The 22,841-nt window shown below is 40.1% G+C and overlaps 1 protein-coding gene across 1 annotated transcript in view; it reads right to left on the reverse strand.

The window, feature by feature from the left end:
- Window positions 1-2,635: 2,635 nt before the first annotated feature.
- Window positions 2,636-22,841, reverse strand: part of SEZ6 (seizure related 6 homolog) — an 864,418-nt gene continuing 844,212 nt past the window's right edge. The window contains exons 15-17 of the mRNA XM_089682996.1: window positions 6,837-6,957; window positions 6,514-6,616; window positions 2,636-4,583 (exon numbers count right to left, since the gene is read on the reverse strand). Coding sequence (XP_089539122.1) covers window positions 4,554-4,583; window positions 6,514-6,616; window positions 6,837-6,957 — 254 coding nt within the window. The 3' untranslated portion in view covers window positions 2,636-4,553. The remainder of the gene's footprint in view (window positions 4,584-6,513; window positions 6,617-6,836; window positions 6,958-22,841) is intronic.

Here is a 22,841-nt window from a genome sequence, read left to right on the forward strand (position 1 = left end):
ATGCCAGACCGGGACTAGGAAGAGCCTGTCAGGCGGAGATCACTCTGCTTGACAGAGAAATGAAGGGTTGGTCCTAGGTGTGAGCCGGGTGCAGGAGTGCACTCAGCACAGGGCTGCAGTTCTGGCTCTGCAAATATTGTAGCGTGGCTGGCGGCAGTGTACTTGTTCAGCCCAGGTAAAGCAAGATTTAAGCAGCACACTGCAGTTCACCTGGGCCCCACCTTCTCCAGTATACTGTGGCACCCAAGGCTTCTGCCCATCTCCCACCTTATCCCGGCCCTGGATGGAGGAATCAGTTTTAGAGAAATTCCACTTCTGTAAATCCAGCTCTGCATATATGTAGTTTGCAGTGCATACCAACATTAAAGTGTTATTTTTCAACCAGACTGCAATACTGTATCGTAATAGCTTTATTGTAGGGCACCATTGATCTGCCAATATGTAAAGTGTGGAACTAAGCAAGTCTGGAATAGTTGGATTTACAATCGCCTTGCTGATACCAATGCAACATAACTAGTCTAATGTACATTAGGAAATGGGTAGACAAGATTCCCAAGATTTAGAGTTTTGGGAGACTTCTATGTGTTACCTACACTTGCCTATATCAGGTACCTCTATAGATTCGTTCATTGATTTATTTATATGTACCAATCTTGGTTCTGTATACAAAATGAAGGTTAAATGTAAATGGATTATGTAGCTAAAATGGTACATAGCCAACTGCTGTACGATTCTCCTGAAAAATGTAACATTCCCTGCACAATGCGATTTAGATAGCTGTTACTCTAAATGAGGAATGCTTAAGTCTTTATAAAGGTGTATTTCCTCAAGAAATGGTCAAATGAACCACTTGTATAGGAGGAAATAGTCTTCTAAAGGTCAGTTCCACCAAAAATGGTCTGGATTTCAGCTACTTAAATCACATAGTGGCATCTTATATTTCTCAGGGACTTTAGATGTAAAGCATGTTCACTTGAATAATCACTTCTGTCCAACTAGCACAGATTTTCAAAAAAGTAGATGATGGTGTCATACTCCCCTGAAAGAATATACAGGTGAAACTCGAAAAATTTGAATATCGTGCAAAAGTTCATTTATTTCAGTAATGCAACTTAAAAGGTGAAACTAATATATGCGATAGACTCATTACATGCAAAGCAAGATAGTTCAAGCCGTGATTTTTCATAATTGTGATGATTATGGCTTACAGTTCATGAAAACCCCAAATCCACAATCTCAGAAAATTAGAATATTACATGCAATCAATAAAACAAGGATTGTACATAGAACAATATCGGACCTCTGAAAAGTATAAGCATGCATATGTACTCAGTACTTGGTTTGGGCCCCTTTTGCAGCAATTACTGCCTCAATGCGGCGTGGCATGGAAGCTACCAGCCTGTGGCATTGCTGAGGTGTTATGGAAGACCAGGATGCTTCAATAGCGGCCTTCAGCTCTTCTGCATTGTTTGGTCTCATGTCTCTCATCTTTCTCTTGGCAATGCCCCATAGATTCTCTATGGGGTTCAGGTCAGGTGAGTTTGCTGGCCAATCAAGCACAGTAATCCCACAGTCATTGAATCAGGTTTTGGTGCTTTTGGCAGTGTGGGCAGGTGCCAAATCCTGCTGGAAAATGAAGTCAGCATCCCCATAAAGCTCGTCTGCGGAAGGAAGCATGAAGTGCTCCAAAATCCCCTGGTAGACGACTGTGTTGACCCTGGACTTAATGAAGCAGAGTGGACCAACACCAGCAGATGACATGGCTCCCCAAATCAACACAGACTGTGGAAACTTCACACTGGACTTCAATAATCTTGCAGTGTGTGTCTCTCCATTCTTTCTTCATACTCTGGGTCCTTGGTTTCCAAATGAGATGCAAAAGTTGCTCTCATCAGAAAAGAAGATTTTGGACCACTGAGCAACAGACCAGGTCTGTTTTTCTTTAGCCCAGGTAAGACACTTCTGACATTGTTTGTTGTTCAGGAGCGGCTTGACAAGAGGAATACGACATTTGAAGCCCATGTCCAGGATCCGTCTGTGTGTGGTGGCTCTTGATGCACTGACGTCAGCCTCAGTCCACTCCTTGTGAAAGTCCCCAACACTTTTGAATGGCCTTTTCCTGACAATCCTCTCCAGGCTGCGGTCATCCCTGCTGCTTGTGCACCTTTTTCTTCTACACTTTTCCCTTCCACATAACTTTCTATTAATGTGCTTTGATACAGCACTTTGGGAACATCCAACTTCTTTTGCAATTACCTTTTCAGTCTTTCCCTCCTTATGGAGGGTGTCAATGATGGTTTTCTGCACAACTGTCAGGTCAGCAGTCTTTCCCATGATTGTGATTCCTACTGAACCAGACTGAGAGACCATTTAAAGGCTCAGGAACCCTTTGCAGGTGTTATGGCTTAATTAGTTGATTAGAGTGGGACACTTTGAGCCTAGAATATTGCACCTTTTCACAATATTCTAATTTTCTGAGATTGTGGATTTGGGGTTTTCATGAGCTGTAAGCCATAATCATCACAATTATGACAAATCACGGCTTGAACTATCTTGCTTTGCATGTAATGAGTCTATCTCATATATTAGTTTCACCTTTTAAGTTGCATTATTGAAATAAATGAACTTTTGCATGATATTCTAATTTTTTGAGTTTCACCTGTTTATCTAATGTGGAATGAGCAAACTGGAGGTTCCAGCTGCTAAAGTAACACCTTCATTACAGCCTTGTGACAGACAGCAAAGAAACATACTACAGGAAAAGCTCACCACTGATGTCTCAGAGATATAAGATGCCGATGGTGCATTAACCCACTGATGCAAACCCAAATCTGCTATTTTAGTTTTGAATGATTACAAGGCAGTGCACTGATTCAATATGTTATCACTTAGATTTTTTTAAACTTGAAAAGTCTACAGAAAGCCCGTTTTATCTTTTCGATACCACAGTAAAGAATTAGCTTTGTGTAGTCAAAGTGAAAAATATATGTAATGTAGGAGCTGCAAGGGTTATATTTTTTACCTAACAGTTGAATGAAAATCAATTAACATACAGACTGTTTTGTAGTAATCTGATATTTAAACTGAACACAGAAGCCCATTCATTGACCAACACAGCGATGTTCAGATTCTGGAATGAATAGCGCACAAGAAGTGGGAAAATCCTGTTACTTTGGCAAATGATATAAATTCAATAGCATCGGAGTTATGGCTCTTTGCTTAGCTACTATAAAATAGCCACTACTGATCTGTTAGCCTCATTGATGGATCCATGAAAGATGCCATCTGACCTTTAATTCAGGGGTCAGCATTGTATGCAGTGCCTGCGGCTATAGGGCTCCCGACTCACTGAACTGCTAATTCTGTAACCGATATCGTTAGTTTTGCTGGAAAGACTACCATAAGATAAGTACACCTCATTTCATCACTTAAGTGTGTGTTATCATTAGCAATATGCCAGTAAGGCCTAAACCTGTATCATTCATAAAACAGCGGATTTGTCGAGGTATAGTTTTCAGACCCCTTTTTACACAATACAAATATAATTTCTGTAAAATCTGGGAATGAACAGATGTCACATAACTTCTCTTTAGTAATTAGCTTAGAGATATCCCTGTTTCAGTGAGGCCTTTTGAGTAGTAAACATTAATATAGGTAACAGAAAATTCTATCTGACCTAAGATATGTCTAGTGCATACGGTAAATGGGTAACATGAGCTTCAACAAACAGCAAATAACCCGTCTGCCCTGGTGACCACACAGTCTGTGCAATTCAATGGAAGATTTAATGAGGTCACTCAGACATTATGAAAACGAACTGTCCCTATGAAAGTCCCCACTGAACCTCATATAAACAAATATATAAATTCATATATACATATGTAACTAAACACACAAGCTAAGGGATGCACTCATAAAAGTGTACAAGTGTCATGGTGGCCACTGAAGTAGCCCAGTCGTACTCAGTTCTGCACAGACACCAGCACACTTTAATCTACAAGTCCCTCAGAACCTGTCACGTCTGCGCTCTATTATCTGTTCTTAATGTATCTCTGTATGTTTCTATGGTTTTACCTGTATTACTTTTTTCCGTTGTGTGTCTATGAGTATTTTTCATGCAGTTTTGTTCTAACTCCTCTACTTCTCCTAAACCCATGACATCTAATTTATTAGGCAATAAAGCTTAACCCTTCAAGCTGTAGCTAAAAGCTTGGATAGATTACATAGGAATCCATTCAAATTTCTTCTTCGAGGACAAAGGAAGGACCCAGATCTGAAGCTGAGAGAAGAACCAATGACGAAGAGCAGTAAGAACAGTGGTAGGAACCGGACAGAAGGATAGGAGAGCTGGAAATGTCAAGTTCATTGAGAGATGCAATACAGGCGAATGCTGCCCCATTTCTCAAAAGTGTCTGTGTCCACAGTGGGGTCAGTTACTCAGTTCCACCACTATAGAAGTGACAAGTCAAGAATCTTCTTATAAGTGACAATAACAATACTGTATGGTGTGTCCTTCTCGATCTTTTCCACTGACACAGAAGATGCATTTCCACCTATATGGACACTTCGTATTCTCTTGTGTCCTGCAATATGAATATATATAAAGTGACAAAGTGAAAAAAAAAATATTGATACATAATAATCAGCACCATTATATACTGTAGTGCTTTACATTAGGCTATACAGCACATATACATATGTAAAGTAAATCTTTTATTTTTCCAAGCAAGGTACCTTTGTAAGCAACTCTGTCGGCTCTTTTAAAAAGTATCACCAGAAGACTAAAAGTTTTGTTGAATCCCCATGTGGACCCATTATATTTGGCACTTGATTCCATTTAGATATGTGCAGTGGTTTAGAAATTAAACCACATTTTTATTTCTGTTAGTGCTGACTGTAACTCCACCCCAGGGGGATGTTCAAAATATGGGCATTTCTAAGAGAGAGGTACAGCCAGCACTCAAGATACCTCTCCCTATTAATTCTGCAGCTCTCCATCTATTGTGAAACTCTTTGCCTCCTCTGTTACCATTATTATACTAAACAGAAAAAAATCTAATGATCCCCTATCCAAGCTTGTACCCATGCTTGTTACACATGTAACTGTTGCCTTGCATTGTCATGAATGACGGCATGCTGGAGAGAAGCGCTCTCATTGACAAAAACACAAGCCCACAACAACACACCATGCCCCCTCTCCTCTCTGCCTTAGTCAATGGCAATGATATATTTGTCTTCAGTGTGCTCAGATAGCTATGGGGCAAGCTTTCTAACCACACAGCTTAGTAGCCACTGGACAGAATTGAATGGGATCAAGTGCTATATGCACTCCCCTGGGGGCTTCAACAAGACTTGGAGACTTCTGGTGTTGCCTCTTTTTAAAATGCTTCTCCCAAATACAGCTTAAATACTGTTAATGATACACAATGATTAGATTTTAAACCAACATATAAGCCTTCACCTCCCTCTCCAATCACTCTCCCTGGACTTCCACAGTATTTAAAGAGCAGTGGCACAACAAGACTATTTGTGGATGGGCTGAGATGTCTTTGTTATGCAGGTTGTGATTGAGAGTTAGGTTTCACTTATGATGTGCAAGAAGCCAGTTGGCTGTACCAGTGTGAGAATATGTGGGCCCTTGGGGACAACTGGAGCAGCTTTTAGTCACTGATTGTGCACCAGTGCCTTATTTATAAGCTGCACTTTTTGAAGCCATTTTTGAAAACATTGCCAAAGGTATGGGTTGCTTTAACAATATTGAAAAATAAACCCAGGAAATAAAATGTATTTATTTTTCAAAGCTGAGCAGCCACTGAGGGATGTATCCATTCGGATGCTTTTCATTGCACTCCACAGTTATTTCTTTTATCTGTCTGATACTTGCAAAATGTATTGTCTCATAGACAAGATTGCGTTTCTAAATATGGTTTACTACTCTATGTTGAAAAGCACATGAGAAAATCGTGGAAGAAGCCTCCACTTGCAGATGATTTTTCAAAACAAGAACTATGCCTTATCCAAAAAATAGCTTCAAATCCTTTCAAAAATAGCTGATGTTTGGAGATTTTAGGATGGGTGAACTGAAACTACCATTAGCATTTCACAGAGAATGTTTTAAACTTACTTTGTTCTCTGTAACAACACAAAACCCCTTTAGGAGATCAGAGTAAAATATTGCTTGTGTTGTGTAGTGTTACAATTTTTTTTAAAGTCATGTAATGACACAACTTTGGAGCTTTTAATCAAAGATACACAATAGAAATTATTTTTTTTTTAAGTTAGTAGTACTGATATTCATACAAATGCAAATCTTTTGGATTACATTTCAGTTGATTACAATTTTATAGTTTTTCTTCATTTCTTCGCTATAAGGCACAAACGTGATATTTTCTGTGAAATGACAGGAGTTGCACAAGGCTGTCAAGCAATATGAACACTTCCTGTGAAATCATGCGAATCCCTGTGTTTGGCTCATTGTTGGTAAACAATCATTGCATGGAATTAGCTACTTACTCCTGTCTCAAATGCTGGATTGTCAAACGCAGATTCCACTGTGACTTGATCATATGCCGGAGAGGAAGAAAGTGGCAGGCGAAGCAGAGCTTTTCCTTGTAGCCTGTATATAAAAAAGGGGAAAATAAGTTATTTTCATGGAAGGAGCTCACAGTATCTGGCTAAGTGTGGGCATCCACACTCTGGGGTTGATTTACTAAAGGCAAATAGACTGTGTGTGCACTTTGCAATTGCAGTGGCACTCTGCAAGAGCAATTGCACTTGCAAAGTATACAATCTATTTGCCTTCAGTAAATCAACCCTTTATGTCTGTGTTTACTTACTTTGAGAAATATAGGTAGATGGCTGCGATGACAAGAGCCACCATGATAACAGGAACAAAGACCGCCAGCAATATGTGTGTGCCTTCCACTGGTATGCCTGAAGCTGCTGCTTTCTCCACAGCTGAATGAAAAAAGCACAGAAAGAGTCAATCAACTCAAAAAAAATCTGTGTAATTCCAGAATATGGAAACTGATGACATATTATTTATTATCTAAATCTAGCTGCAGACTTTAGTAAATTAAGGCACCACTATAGTGAGTGCATGTATGTATGAGGGTTCTTCAAAAAGTTTCCACACTTTTAAAACTCTATTATATATATAAAAGAGTGGAAACTTTTTGAAGAACCATTGTAATAAATAAACCCTACCAGGGCTCGTGACCTGCTGGGGTGGAAACTTACTAAGGCCAACTTTTATTCATGTAGCCTTTTTGTTTGTTAATTTGTTTATCATTTACTTAAAGTGATTCTAAAGGTTGTAATTAAAACAAACAAACAAACAAACATGTTATACTTACCTGCTCTGTGCAACGGTTTTGCACACAGCAACTCCGATCCTCTGCTTCTTGAATCCCCTGTCGGCGGTCCTGGCTCCTCCCCCTGCTGAGTGCCCACTAGTAGCAAGCCTCTGCTGTGTGAGCCAATGAGGAGACAGAGAGATGCACATCACTGGATCAAGATGGCGCTCAGGTAAGTATAAGGGAGGCTGAGGGGGGAGCTGCACCCAGAAGGTTTTTTACCTTTCACACCCTGCTGTAATACTATTTGCAGGATGGTAAATAAGATGGCAGTGTCCTGCAGCCCAGTTATAAAGACTCTGTTGAAAAGTTTTGTAGGATTCCTAGGCTGATTGCAGGACTTCACTGTCTAACAGGGAGTTAACAAACTACATTTTCCAGAGGAACTAGCGGATGGGAGTAGGCAAATAAATACAGAAGCCTGGGAACTAGAGGACAGGAAATGGACAGAGAGAGCAGGTGTAAGAAGAAGACTGTGCGGGATGGCGGAGGTCCAAGTTGGGTCCGACCACAGAGCGTGGAGGAGAGAGGAGGAATTGCTGACCGCTGACACCACTGACAAGTCTGGTGGACAGCCCTGCCAGCAGATAGGCTGGAATGCTGCTGTCCAGAGTGATCTCTGAAGAAGGAACCATGAGGAAATGGCAGCCCCCATCTACAGAGAGAACATGCCCCAACTGACCGAGGCCACAGATCAGGTGAGAGAATTCCATACTCAAGCTGTTGCACAATGTCAAGTTGCACATGACATTACCAAATCCAATTACTTTCTACTCAGCTTGACTACTATTGTTTCTCAAGTTACACGTTAAGGCCCAAGTTGTTTGGCCTACTAATTATTACAGTTCCAGCATATCCAATCATAAGGGTCTACTGCACTGTCTGCCCACTGCAGGCCCAGCTGTATTATTGCTCATATTACAGTCTGCCCCATTTGCCAAGGTATACTTTCATTGCTGCAGTTTGCCACTGTGGTCCAAGGAAGAACCAATTTCCACAGAAGTGTGTTTTGCCCATTTTTAATTTCTGCCAAATTTTACACCTCACCCTGTGTTCCGAAGGGGTACCATTCATATTCAATATCACTTAAAGGGGCAGCTCTTTTACTTTGTATTCACCCTCTGTTAAGGAATTTCTACCTTTCCCTTAAGGAAGATTTGAATCCTTATGTGCTCCAACTACACTGTGTTCCAAATTATTATGCAAATAATATTTTTCTCATTTACCTAAATAATTGATGTAAATAACAGTCAGCATAATCCTCATGTTATCAACTATTAAGAGTACAATTCAAATTTTATTGAACAAACCTCCTAATGATAACAGTATTTTTTTAAACATAAAAAACTTCCAATGCACTGTTCCAAATTATTACACACAGTAAGTTTCAAAACACTTTATAGGTTGTAAAGATCTGAAAATTGTCATTTGTTGTGTTTGCAGCATATTTACTGAAATCAAAAGCTATTTCAATCAAACTTTTAACATCATTTTAACTTTTTAAACATTTTAACAGGTCACGTTACATTGTAACATAGGACCCCTTATTTGATAGCAGCTTCACAAGTCTTGCATCCATTGAACTTGTGAGTTTTTGGACAGTTTCTGCTTCAATTTGTTTGCAAGATGTCAGAATAGCCTCCCAGAGCTGCTGTTTGGATGTAAACTGCCTCCCACCCTCATAGATCTTTTGCTTGAGGATGCTCCAAAGGTTCTCAATAGGATTGAGGTCAGGGGAGGATGGAGACCACACCATGACTTTCTCTCCTTTTATCCCCATAACAGCCGTTGATGCAGAGGTATTCTCTGCAGCATGAGATGGTGCATTGTCATGCATGAAGATGATTTTATTACGGAAAGCATAGTTCTTCCTTCTGTACCAGGGAAGAAAGTGGTCAGTCATAAACTCCACATACTTTGCAGAAGTCATCTTTACGCCTAAAGGGGCTGACCAGCTCTGTTCACATGATTCTGGCCCAAAACATGACTCCACCACCGCCTTGCTAACACCGCAGCCTTGTTGGAACAGGGTGGCCGTCCACCAACCATCCACTACTCTATCCATCTGGACCATCCAGGGTTGCACGGCACTCATCAGTGAACAGGACTGTTTGAAAATTAGTCTTCATGTATTTTTCTGCCCAGTGCAGCCGTTTCTGCTTGTGAGCATTGGTTAGTGGTGGCTGAATAGAAGGTTTATGCACAGTTTTAAGACTCTGGAGGACTCTACACCTTGATGTCCGTGGGACTCCAGAGGCACCAGCAGCTTCAAATAGCTGTTTGCTGCTATGTAATGGTGTTTTAGCAGCTGCTCTCTTGATCCGATGCATGGATCTGGCAGAAATCTTCCTCAATGTGCCTTTATCTGCACAAACCCGTCTGTGCTCTGAATCAGCCACAAATCTCTTAATAGTGTGATGATCACGCTTAAGTTTTCGTGAAATATCTAATGTTTTCAAACCTCGTCCAAGGCATTGAACTATTTCACTCTTTTCGGCAGCAGAGAGATCCTTTTTCTTCCCCATATTGCTTGAAAATGGTGCTCTGCTTAATAATGTGGAACACCCTCCTTTAGTAGTTTTTCCTTAAATTAGGCTCACCTGCCAATCTAATTATCACAGGTGTCCGAGATTGTTTTCAGTGATCAAAAGAGCCCTGACACACAATGCCATCCATGAGTTAAACTGAAAAACAAAATATTTAATCTTTGTGACACTTAAATAGAATTTGCATATTAATTTGGAACACGGTGTAGGGCCCCATCGAGCGCACAGAAGATCAGACACTGCAGTTAAAGGGACATTGGCCTATTTAATTTAAGAGCTCTTCTCTTTCTCAGAATTAGACTCAGCCTTCAGCCACTGAGATCCCAAAGTGAGTTAGCCTCTGAGCTTGGTAGTTTTTTCACTCGTTGAGGAAGAAACATCTCAGGACTGGGGCTATCGTTTAAATTCTGATGTGCAGGACTTCTAGAACTATTTGATATTGTACTGTGGTGTGACCCTTACTTGACGTTACTAGAGTGACAGCTGTTATCTTATGCACATATTTTCCTGTTGCTTTACTGTGCTTACATTTGATCTCAATACAACCAAAATATCAGTTCACACTCTTAACTGTGTGTGAGTCTATTGCATGGTTGCAGCCAGAGGATTCTTCTGGCCAGAGGTTTAAGGTGGTGTCAGCAGGGCTTGGACTTTCAAATTACTCAGTGGCCCCTGAGGGAGTAGTGGAACAGTAAAAAACCTTCTGCCTTGAGAACCACTGTAATGTCCATTCAGAACTGCATCCAAGATCACACTGTCCACAGAGTGACAATGCTGCAGTGATTTCATTGCAGAACAAACAGCATTGTCACCATGTTAAAGGAAAAATTAAAATAATGGATCTACTGTCAGGATCAACAGGTAATAAACTACAGTAAGTTCTGTGGGGAGTTAAAAAAAAACAAGAATGAATGGTAAAATGCAATGCATGAGCTGGGAAATTTATCAGAACTCTTCTGTAAAGAAGTTTGATGTTTAACACTTTTCCTAATATATGTATATGTTACAGGACTCCAGGGATGGCTCCTGGATTATTGTTTATGGGTCCTTTGAATGATACAGTGGAGTTAGCTAGAAAAGAACACGCACATGGGTGTCTTGGATTCTCTTTTGGCTGGTGAGCCCTATTTCTTTTGTACTACACGCATGATAAACCTGTTGGACTTTTAAGTGTATTGCATTAAAGAGCAGAATATTGCCATACATCTGACATAAAACCCTTTTATGTTATAGTGTATGTATAGTTCAAACTATTTTGTGTAATTTTGAATAGGATAAGGAAGGTTTAAACCCTCTGTCTGTTTATTTTTGCTGACTATATTCCCCTGGGGAGATTTCCCTTCACTTTCTATTCAAGAGGAGAAACAGAATGTTGGAGGATCTCTCCACAAATTGAGGGGAATTTCCCTAATAAACAGCTGGCATTGGAACATATTTTCCTATTGAAAGATTTAACCTCAACTTTTGTTCTGGTGACAAATGCAAAATTTTGTATTTCCTATCGCCTTCTGTTTTGCTAAATAGAAATGGTAAATACCCCCAATTTTGTGTAAAACACTTTTAATCAAACAAGTAAAAGAGTCTTGTAGAGAGCAGATTAACACTAATAATACTATTTTACGGACACACACACACTAAGGGGTATGGACCCCTCTACTCCAGAACCTCATCATTCTATCTCTCAAAGACAAACAGTTACAGTTCAGTACAGATCGCCACAAAGGCCTTTATCTTTGTCAGGGACCATCATGTGAAACATTAAACTTTCTGAATTAATTTTACTACTGGGAATCACAATTCCTGGAGTATGGGGCATATGTCCCTTGGGCCAGGAATGCTTTCTGCCCCCCTTCACACAGTACAGTCCTTATTGTCCTAGATAAAGAAAGTCTTGGTTTTACAAAAGGTTTTTCCATTTTCCAGTGTAATCTGCTTGCCTATATTAAGTCTACCTATATCTAGATATTGTTACAGGTTACTTTCAGACAGGCAGGGAGGGTGGATTCCCAGACTTCTCTGTGGCTCCCTTGTGGGTTACTTTATCACCCACCTGTTATCTGGGTAGCCCCCCCGCTCCCCAAAAGTGCCAATCCTTAATGGGGAGCAGGGGACGAAGCCTTAAAGTGGAACTTTCCATTTGTGGAGCTCCTCTGATCCACTTTACTGCTGCCCTATAGCAGAAATACTGCTACAGGGCGGCAGGGGTGCACAAAATCACGTATATACAGGTGAAACTCGAAAAATTAGAATATTGTGCAAAAGTTTATTTATTTCAGTAATGCAACTTAAAAGGTGAAACTAATATATGAGATAGACTAATTACATGCAAAGCAAGATAGTTCAAGCCATGATTTGTCATAATTGTGATGATTATGGCTTACAGTTCATGAAAACCCCAAATCCACAATCTCAGAAAATTAGAATATTGTGAAAAGGTGCAATATTCTAGGCTCAAAGTGTCCCACTCTAATCAGCTAATTAAGCCATAACACCTGCAAAGGGTTCCTGAGCCTTTAAATGGTCTCTCAGTCTGGTTCAGTAGGAATCACAATCATGGGAAAGACTGCTGACCTGACAGTTGTGCGGAAAATCATCATTGACACCCTCCATAAGGAGGGAAAGCCTCAAAAGGTAATTGCAAAAGAAGTGGATGTTCCCAAAGTGCTGTATCAAAGCACATTAATAGAAAGTTATGTGGAAGGGAAAAGTGTGGAAGAAAAAGGTGCACAAGCAGCAGGGATGAGCCTGGAGAGGATTGTCAGGAAAAGGCCATTCAAAAGTGTTGGGGACTTTCACAAGGAGTGGACTGAGGCTGGAGTTAGTAAATCAAGAGCCACCACACACAGACGGATCCTGGACATGGGCTTCAAATGTCGTATTCCTCTTGTCAAGCCGCTCCTGAACAACAAACAACGTCAGAAGCATCTTACCTGGGCTAAAGAAAAACAGACCTGGTCTGTTGCTCAGTGGTCAAAAGTCTTCTTTTCTGATGAGAGCAACTTTTGCATCTCATTTGGAAACCAAGGACCCAGAGTATGGAGGAAGAATGGAGAGACACACACTGCAAGATTATTGAAGTCCAGTGTGAAGTTTCCACAGTCTGTGTTGATTTGGGGAGCCATGTCATCTGCTGGTGTTGGTCCACTCTGCTTCATTAAGTCCAGGGTCAACACAGTCGTCTACCAGGGGATTTTGGAGCACTTCATGCTTCCTTCCGCAGACGAGCTTTATGGGGATGCTGACTTCATTTTCCAGCAGGACTTGGCACCTGCCCACACTGCCAAAAGCACCAAAACCTGATTCAATGACTGTGGGATTACTGTGCTTGATTGGCCAGCAAACTCACCTGACCTGAACCCCTCAGAGAATCTATGGGGCATTGCCAAGAGAAAGATGAGAGACATGAGACCGAACAATGCAGAAGAGCTGAAGGCCGCTATTGAAGCATCCTGGTCTTCCATAACACGTCAGCAGTGCCACAGGCTGATAGCTTCCATGCCACGCCACATTGAGGCAGTAATTGCTGCAAAACGGTCCCAAACCAAGTACTGAGTACATATGCATGCTTATACTTTTCAGAGGTCCGATATTGTTCTGTGTACAATACTTGTTTTATTGATTGCATGTAATATTCTAATTTTCTGAGATTGTGGATTTGGGGTTTTCATGAGCTGTAAGTCATAATCATCACAATTATGACAAATCACGGCTTGAACTATCTTGCTTTGCATGTAATGAGTCTATCTCATGTATTAGTTTCACCTTTTAAGTTGCATTACTGAAATAATTTTTCGAGTTTCACCTGTATATGTGATTTTGCATTTCCGGGTAGGGGGCACACGCGAGTCACACGCATGCCCTACCTGCGCTGCTATTGGTGGACTCACCTGTTGATCACTAGGTCCCGGCCGGTGATTCCCTGCTGGCACCCAGTGATCACCATGTATCACGGATGGGGGAGAGACCTGTATGTATACAATACAGTGTCTCCCCTGTCAACTCTTGCACACTGCTTTGTATGGCTCTGCATAGCAGAGCCATACAAAGCAGTGTGCTTACAGTGTAAAGCACACACAGCACGCTGTAAAACAGCACACAATGAACCCACTGATCACCCCAGATGTTAACCCCTTCCTACCCAGTGTCATTAGCACAGTGTCAGTTCTTTTTATTAACACTGATCACTGTATTGGTGTCACTGGGGATGTCAGTGACAGTTAGTCAGTTCCCCCCAGTGTCAGAATACCTGCCGCACTCCTGCTATAAGACGCTGATCACTGCTATTACTAGTATAAAAAAAATTCCAGTATTTATACCGCCATTTGTAGACACTATAATTTTCACATAAACCAATTAATTTACACGTATTGAGATTTTTTTTTAGCAAAGACATGGAGCAGAATACATTTTGGCCTAAATTTATGATGAAAATTGATTTTTAAATTTTTTTTACTGGACATGTTTAATAGCATAAAGTCAAAAATATAGTTTTTTTTCTCAAAATTGACGGTCTTTTTTATTTATAGTGCAAAAAATTAAAAAAGCACAGGCGATCAAATACCACGGATTACCACGAATACCACGAATATTTGTGGGAAAAAAGGACATAAATTTCATTTGGGTGCAGCGTTGCATGACCGTGCAATTGTCAGCTAAAGTAACGCAGTGCCGTATTGCAAAAATGGCCTGGTCAGGAAGGGGGGTAAATCCTTTGGAGGGCAAGTACTACTGGGTGGAGGTTTAAAATACTGATTAACCCACAGTCTCACCGACTGACTACTCCTGTGGGACAACTGTGCCCCCCCCCCCTTCTACATATCGACAATCGAATTATGTTTGACTCGAATATCAAGCCCATCACTAGTAACCATGCCATAATGAACATGTCCATAGGGAAGGCCACTAAGAGGTCATACATCAGAATACCACACAAAGTTCTGGTTGATCTTTTGTTTGTTCTCATATTTATTGAAAAACCCTCACCCCCTCTCTGATGCTTAGATCATTGAACATATAAACAAAACATCTGTAAATTGCTTCATATACATTCTCAGTATATGATCAAGGGTACTTTTCTATGTGATGTTGATATTCCCTTCTGTTCTATTATTTTAAAAACCTAAAGAAACATGAAAAAATTACTTGTGCTTTGATATTTCCTTCAGGAAGATCCAATAAAAAGATCAGAGAGAAAAAAAACAGAAAAACAGAAAAGAAATGGACAGCACAGATTGTCAGGAAGGTCATGCCAGTATGTGGAATGGAGATTCTGGACAAATATCTGCATGAAGGACAAATATCTGAGAGCAGGCTGGTACATAGCTGCGCATACTCATTTATGCGTATGTGAACTCATGCATGAGAATGTGCGTGTGCACCAGTCACTAATGCTGGCACCAAGCAGGCTATTTACACTTCTCTACAGGGTTCCTGTGATAACTGCAGTCTGTTACTCTACATGTGACTGTTTGTTTCTGACCTGGCTTGCCTTGACTTATTCCTGATATCCACCTGTCCCAACACCAGCAAGCTTCTGCCTGCTCCTTCTGTTCCTGACCTGCCTTTCTGTTACTGACTCTAGCCTGAATCCTGAATATGCTTCCGCCTTCATGATTGTACTTAATCTGATTGCTAGTTACAAACTTGCCTGACTTTGCACCATGTCTGAGTTTCTGTGCTTTGGCCATCCCCAGCCTGCAGTTTCTCAGCCGACATTCCTGTGTACACACTTGCTCCAGGTCTCAGACTATGCTACAACCTACCACCTGTCTGCTGTTTCTCTGATTGTCACTCACTGCTGCAGAATACGGCCTGGCCTCCCTGTGTCCAGTATCCAGTCCATCAGCTAGTGTGGGGAAGCTACTCAGGGCCGACCGGTTTGGATACATCTGTATACCTGTACCAGCTGCTGGCAAAAGTATGAGGCACTCTTGCCACTTTAAGTCCTTGTGCCACTTGTTTTCTTTACAGGGGCCCTGAGCCGGAGATGTAATTGAGGCCGCCCTCATTGCTTCAGGCTCCTCCACCAGATACATGGCACAGACAAGGTAAGACTATGTAAAAAAAGACTATGTCAAACTATTTAACTAGTAGAAGCCAATCTAAAGAGTATTTTTCCATCACTGTTTTGAGAAAGCACCAAAACACAGAATATTGACTGCAGGGGCCTTGAGGGACACTCAATACCAAAGGGCCACAAGTTGGGCATGAGGGGTCTACCTACTGCATCCAGAAATCCCATATACTACTTGTGTGACTGGCTCACTGTTTCTCTCAGATGTCTGAATTAAAGTGGAGTTCCATCCAAAAGTGGAAGCTCCGCTTTTCTGCCTCCTCCCCTCCTAGCACCAGGTATCTGATTTTGACATGTACCAGCTCCTACTTCCGGCTGAGTTCGCCCCAGCAAACTGAGGCGGGAGTTTGACTACCCCTGCAGCCCTCTGTGACACTTCCAAGGTCTCAGAGGACTGCAGCCCATTCTAAAAGCACAGCACGCTTTGCGCATGCGCAGTAGGAAATTGATGGTGAAGCCACAAGGCTTAACTGCAGGTTTCCCTTAGTCAAGATGGCGGCACCTGCACCCGACAGCCGCTTGAAGAATCAGCTGCTGGATGAACAGGTAAATGCCCTAATATTAAAAGTCAGCAGCCACAAATTTTTTATGTTTTTGGGGAGAGGTGACCGTGGCGGAACTCTGCTTTAGGAGACAAATTTAGGTACAAATTCAGGTACATTTTATACAAGGATTTAGCAATCTTTTTTCAGATTCATACATTGCTGTGTTTGAGTTTTCTTTTTTTGCCTTATCATGGTCTTTCTCAAACTCATTTCTGAATGGCAGGATCTGCCCTCATTATAATCACTTGAGCAATCTCAATGTTGTAATGAAAAAAACTGCAGAGTCTCACTCACAATTGCAGTGTATTCCTGAACTTTTTCTGTTGTCCCATTGTATACTTATGGGAAAAGAAGTTAGCCAATTACAACAGTAGGAAGTGAAATTTAAAGTTTTTGAGTGTTTTAGAAAATGACAGACTATATCAAATGGCTTGTGTAGTAATCATGTAATATATATATATATATATATACATATATATATATATATCTATATCTATATCTATATATATATATATATATATTTATTTTTTTTTTGCAAAAAGTGGAATTTCTCTTTAATCACTTGCCTACTGGGCACAATTACCCCCTTCCTGCCCAGGCCAATTTTCACCTTTCAGAAATGTCGCAGTCATGCGACACTCTACCCATATGAACTTTGTTTCACACAAATAAAGATTTCTTTTGGTGGTATTTAATCACCACTGGAAAAAAGACTGAAAATGTTAAAAAAAAAGCGTTTTTCTTTGTTCTTTCTGGTATAAAATTTTGCAAATAAATAATCTTTCTACACAAATTTAGGCCAAAATATATTCTGCTACATTTCTTTAGTGAAAATAACCCAAATCAGTGTTTATTATTTAGTCGTTAGGAAAACTATAGAGTCCACAAACTATGGTATATAACTAAAAATCAATAAATCCTGATGTACTGAGCTTTTAGAGGCCCAAAAATGCCAGGACAGTAGAAAAATACCCAACAAATGACTGTTTTTCGGAACGTAGACAGTAAAAGGCATGGCGAGTTTTTTGAATTTGTAATTTTTTGTTATAATTTTGTGCACTATCACCAGTGCAGTACAGTGTCATTATATAACTGGTGTGGCGGTAATCAGGGACACTGACTAGCGACAGTATGTAAAAAAAAATATTATAATTAAACATTTTTTTTTTAATTTACTTTTCAAATTTTTTTATGACTTTTTTTCTATTTCTGTGACCAGAGCAATAAAATGTTACCGTAGTAACATTGTACTACTCTGACCAAGTGATCAAGAAATGTTTTTGTACACGTTATGATTGCTTATAAAAAACTATTTTCATTGGTATAAGCAAGCATTTTTACTGAAAGAAACTGATTAATTCAGTAGTTTTTGTTGTGATCAGCTGTGATTGGCCGCAGCTGATCACATGCTACAGATGGGCTGTGATTGGTCCAGTCTGTACATGTGACCACTGTGACCAATCACAGCTAGCAGCAATGAATGGCATGAAAGGAAGCCATTCATTGTTTACAACTGTCTGGGATCTGCTGTGATTGGTCACAGCGATCACATGACACTGTTCAGTGGACACAGCCGGTGACTGATCACACTGGAGCACGGATGCTTGTGCGAGGAGCGATCCTGGGAGGATGTCATATGATGTTCTCCCAGGATAATAGGGGTCCCTCTCGGCTGTCACCCTACAATAGGCCAGGCGGGAAGAAGTTAAAGGGCAACTATTTATTTAGTTTGTTTTAAATAAACAAATAAATCAAATAAACATTTAATATATAACAAAAGGGTTTCTAAAGCACTATGAGCTATCTACGCCTATGCTGTCAATTAGTCAGTCCTCTGGTCATCTCCCCCCACCAGGTTCATTTTACATAACTAACTATTAATATAGTGTAATTTAAAACTATTACAATTCTCAAACAAAAGCTATCATACCTGCCAATATAGTGTAAGTACATTCAAAATCAAGCGTACTACTATCCCATACAGAGAGAGAGACAGATTGGTGTTAGAACAAATCTGAACCTGTAAAGACTGGTAGATGCTAAGGCACAATGCCTAAATTCTTTTGTCTCCAATGGGGCCTACTGCTTCATTCTGATACAAAAATCGATTAGATCTGAAAGCATAGTTCTGAGCATGGCAATCTTTGATGTGCCATGTTAACAGTGCAACACAATGGAGGTTATTTACTAAAATAAAAATGTACTAAAGTGTAAAATCTGGTGCAGCTCTGCATAGAAACCAGTCAGCTTCCAGGTTGTATTGCCAAAGCTTATTTGAACAAGCCGAAGTTAGAAGATGACTGGCTACCATGCAGAGCTGCACCAGATTCTGAGTGCACCAGTTTTAGTAAATCTCCCCCAGTGTACCTGTATACTATTTTGATATGTTGTCAAGTAATTTTTTGTTTAAATTACAGTTTTATTCACTTTCTATTTTGGGAAAGTCAAGATAATGGGACTATAGCAAGCCCCCGCTGGGAACCTGAAATGAACCTGAAGGCCTTGTGTGTCTGATAGCATATATGGTCAGGCTGAGGTCAGTAAAGTGTCAAAAGTCACCATAGCCTAAACGCCCTTTATACTTCGATCTCACAATAACTTAAACATAAAATGTATTTCCACTTTTCTATTCAAATTTGAAAAAAGCCACTATATGCTTGTTATGTATTCCTATTCACACAGCATACCTATTTTTTTTCTTTTTAAAAAATATTTCTTTATCTTTTAGATGTTTCTTGAAAGCCTTCTGACTGACTGCAAGCATTCTGAACAATGTCAGAGTGAGTCTATCCTAGGGACAGGCTGAATCTCCTCTCATTAATTTACAATGCAAGTTGAGCTCCTAAACCTTTATTCCTTTGTTAGGACAGACGGTGTTTAAATCTAGTTTACAAATGACTTAAATTAAGAACGAGGGTGCGTATGCCCACGCACAATAGACCAGAGTAAGAGAAAAATTACCTAATTTCTGGTTGGCATTTTAATAAAATGGTAGGATTCTTGTATATATGGTTTCCTAAGGATGGAGATCAAACAAAGCCACCAATATTCCTCAAGAGAATACAAAAAGAGTGACAGGCATACCTAAATGCAATGAACACCAAGATCAAGGAAAAATTAGCATACTGTAATTACCTACTTGGTGTAAACACAATAATGAGGGGTATGGAATTCTCCACTGATCATTTATAATCCTCTATTTAGTACCAACTGAGCATCCACAGCACAATTTGATGTATGTGCAGATCTCACATCTATATTCCAATTGGTACAAAACAGTGGAAATTGTCTCACTCCAGGGCATGCAGGTCCAATCACTACTGGAAGTGGCAGTTGCTAATTGGTTGCCCCTGTCTAGAGACTAACCTCTGCAGGCTACTGCTACAGGGAAGGGGGTAATGGTATTCTGATAGCAACTGCTGCCTGGGATGGACCGTGCACTGATTTGCAATATGCCAAAGGTATTATCCCCTATAGAACCTTCCAAGAGGTAAGTGTGATTGTTTTGTCTCCATCCTGTAACACCATGTGAAAAGTATAAATGCAGAATAAAGGTGCTGAAAGAAAAAGAACTAACTCAACATGTTTCACTCAAAAAAATGGCTTAGTTAGGAGTAAAATAATAGGCTAACTGGGCACCATCACCTAAGTGAGATCAAAAAGAAAAACCCATGGTAACAAAATGACTGATATGTGTGGTCTCTTCTATTTATAGCATACAGGAACCAAAATGGCCACTACGTCAATTGATGCAATGACGTCACCACGTTCATGTACGTGTGCCATAATGACACTATGCGCCAATGTCGCGCATGGACAGTATGAACCACAGCACGATCTTGTGGAGAAAGACTGGATTGCCATGTGTTTATACACAAGTACTCAGGTCCTACAAGTCTCTATTCACTCACAGGCCAGGGGGAACAATTTCTTCAAAGCAACCACAAACGGTGCCGCATGACATTAACACAACTATTCAAAAACCGGTATATTATATATGCTTTGACGAGACACAATATAGCCGGAAATTAATGTATGACATAAATTCACTTGTTTTACACAACCCTAGGCACTGTAAGATAAATCAATAATGGGCATAATAATCCATATTTTCTTAAAGAATAACCACCATGCCACAAATTAAGCCGCATCTTAACCACAACAAGAAATCCCACAGTATGTAAGTATACAAAAAGAACATCCACATGCATGACTTAAATTCTAGCCACACACAACAAGTAAAAAAGTAAAACCCTTCATTCAGACCATGAGGGGATTGTGAGCCCAGGCAAAAGATCCACTTAGCTTCTAATTTACGCAAGATCTTGTCCAAATCCCCTTTCCTGGGACCCAATTTGGCCAGTTGTACTGCCCAAAAGGATAGGCATTCTGGTCTGCCATTATTCTTTTCCCAGACATGCCTGACATTTGGTCTATCCTTTTTTAAGGTGATGTCGTTGATATGTTCTAATACCCGACGTCTCTGTTGGCGAATCGTTTTACCAACATATAAATAAGTGCAGGGGCACTTTGCCACATAGATTACACCTTCAGTACTACATTTGAAAAATGATTTAATTGTAATTATTTCACCATTTTTGGGATTGGCAAACTCTTTGACTCTTGGCATATACTCACAAGCTTTGCAATGGCCACATTTATGACTACCCATAGGTTTATCTGGTAGCCATGTATGAGTGTGACGTGGTTTAGGTATTTTTCCAAGTGGCAATGTAACAACATATCATGCAGGCTCTTCCCTTTCTGGTAAGTAAATAAGCGTTTTTTTTGGTAGCACTTTTAATAGATCTTTATCATCTAACAATATATGCCAATATTTTTTTTATAATATTGAAGATTTGGCCAGATTGTCTACAATAAGTCCCTATAACCCTCATCTCACCCTCCTCTTCTTTGACCCTAAGGTTAATAATAGTTCTCTGGGGGTGCTCTTAACTTTGTCAAAAGATCTTTGAAGATCTGAACTTTTATACCCTTCTTAATAAACTGTTCATTGTCAAGCACTTTCTGCTCTATTGGTTTCCTCTGAAGAGCCATTGCTTTTTACTCCTAAGAATTGTCCTGTAGAGATATCTCATTTGAGGGGGATGGGATGATGACTATCCCAGTGTAGGAGACTATTTGTAGAGGTATGCTTTCGATATATTGTTGTACCTATTCACTTTCATCCTCCCTAGCGATTTTCAAGTCTAGAAAGTTGATGCTATCTTTATGAATTTCACTCGTGAAAAACATGCCAATATTGTTGGTATTTAGTGTCCTTACAAAGTCTTGGAAGAGTTTATACGGCCCTTGCCATAAGATGAATATGTTATCTATGAATCTGGCCCAGACTAATATTCTGGATGTAAAGATCTCCAATTCATCAGTGAACACAATTGTTCATTCCCACCATCCCAAAAAGAGGTTTGCATAGGTGAGAGCACAAGCTGTGCCTATTTTGGTGCCTCCTGATCTCTTTGTATGTTCTGCCATCAAATGTGAAGAAGCTATGTTCAAGAATAAAGCCTAATAGTTACAAAATCATGGTGTACTATTTCAATCACATAGTGCTTTTATTTTGAAAGAAATATTTACAGGCGCGTAACCCCAAAATATGTTCAATATTGCTGTATAGGGCTTCCACATCTAGGCTCACCAACCACACATCCTCAGTTAGAACTATTCCTTCCAGCCTATTTATAAAGTCATGAGTGTCTTCTATATACAGTGGGGATCGAAAGTTTGGGCACCCCAGCTAAAAATTTGTATTAATGTGCATAAAGAAGCCAAGGAAAGATGGAAAAATCTCCAAAAGGCATCAAATTACAGATTAGACATTCTTATGATATGTCAACAAAAGTTAGATTTTATTTCCATCATTTACATTTTCAAAATAACAGAAAACAAAAAAATGGCGTCTGCAAAAGTTTGGGCACCCTGCAGAATTTATAGCATGCACTGCCCCCTTTGCAAAGCTGAGACCTGCCAGTGTCATGGATTGTTCTCAATCATCGTCTGGAAAGACCAGGTGATGTCAATCTCAAAGGTTTTAAATGCCCAAACTCATCTGACCTTGCCCCAACAATCAGCACCATGGGTTCTTCTAAGCAGTTGTCTAGAAAACTGAAACTGAAAATAGTTGACGCTCACAAAGCTGGAGAAGGATATAAGAAGATAGCAAAGCGTTTTCAGATGTCACTATCCTCTGTTCGGAATGTATTTAAGAAATGGCAGTCATCAGGAACAGTGGAAGTTAAAGCAACATCTGGAAGACCAAGAAAAATATCAGACAGAACAGCTCGCAGGATTGTGAGAAAAA

This window comes from Staurois parvus, unplaced genomic scaffold, assembly GCF_062004578.1.
Source record: "Staurois parvus isolate SC_StPar_1 unplaced genomic scaffold, SC_StPar_1.0 ptg000299l, whole genome shotgun sequence".
NCBI lineage: Eukaryota > Metazoa > Chordata > Amphibia > Anura > Ranidae > Staurois > Staurois parvus.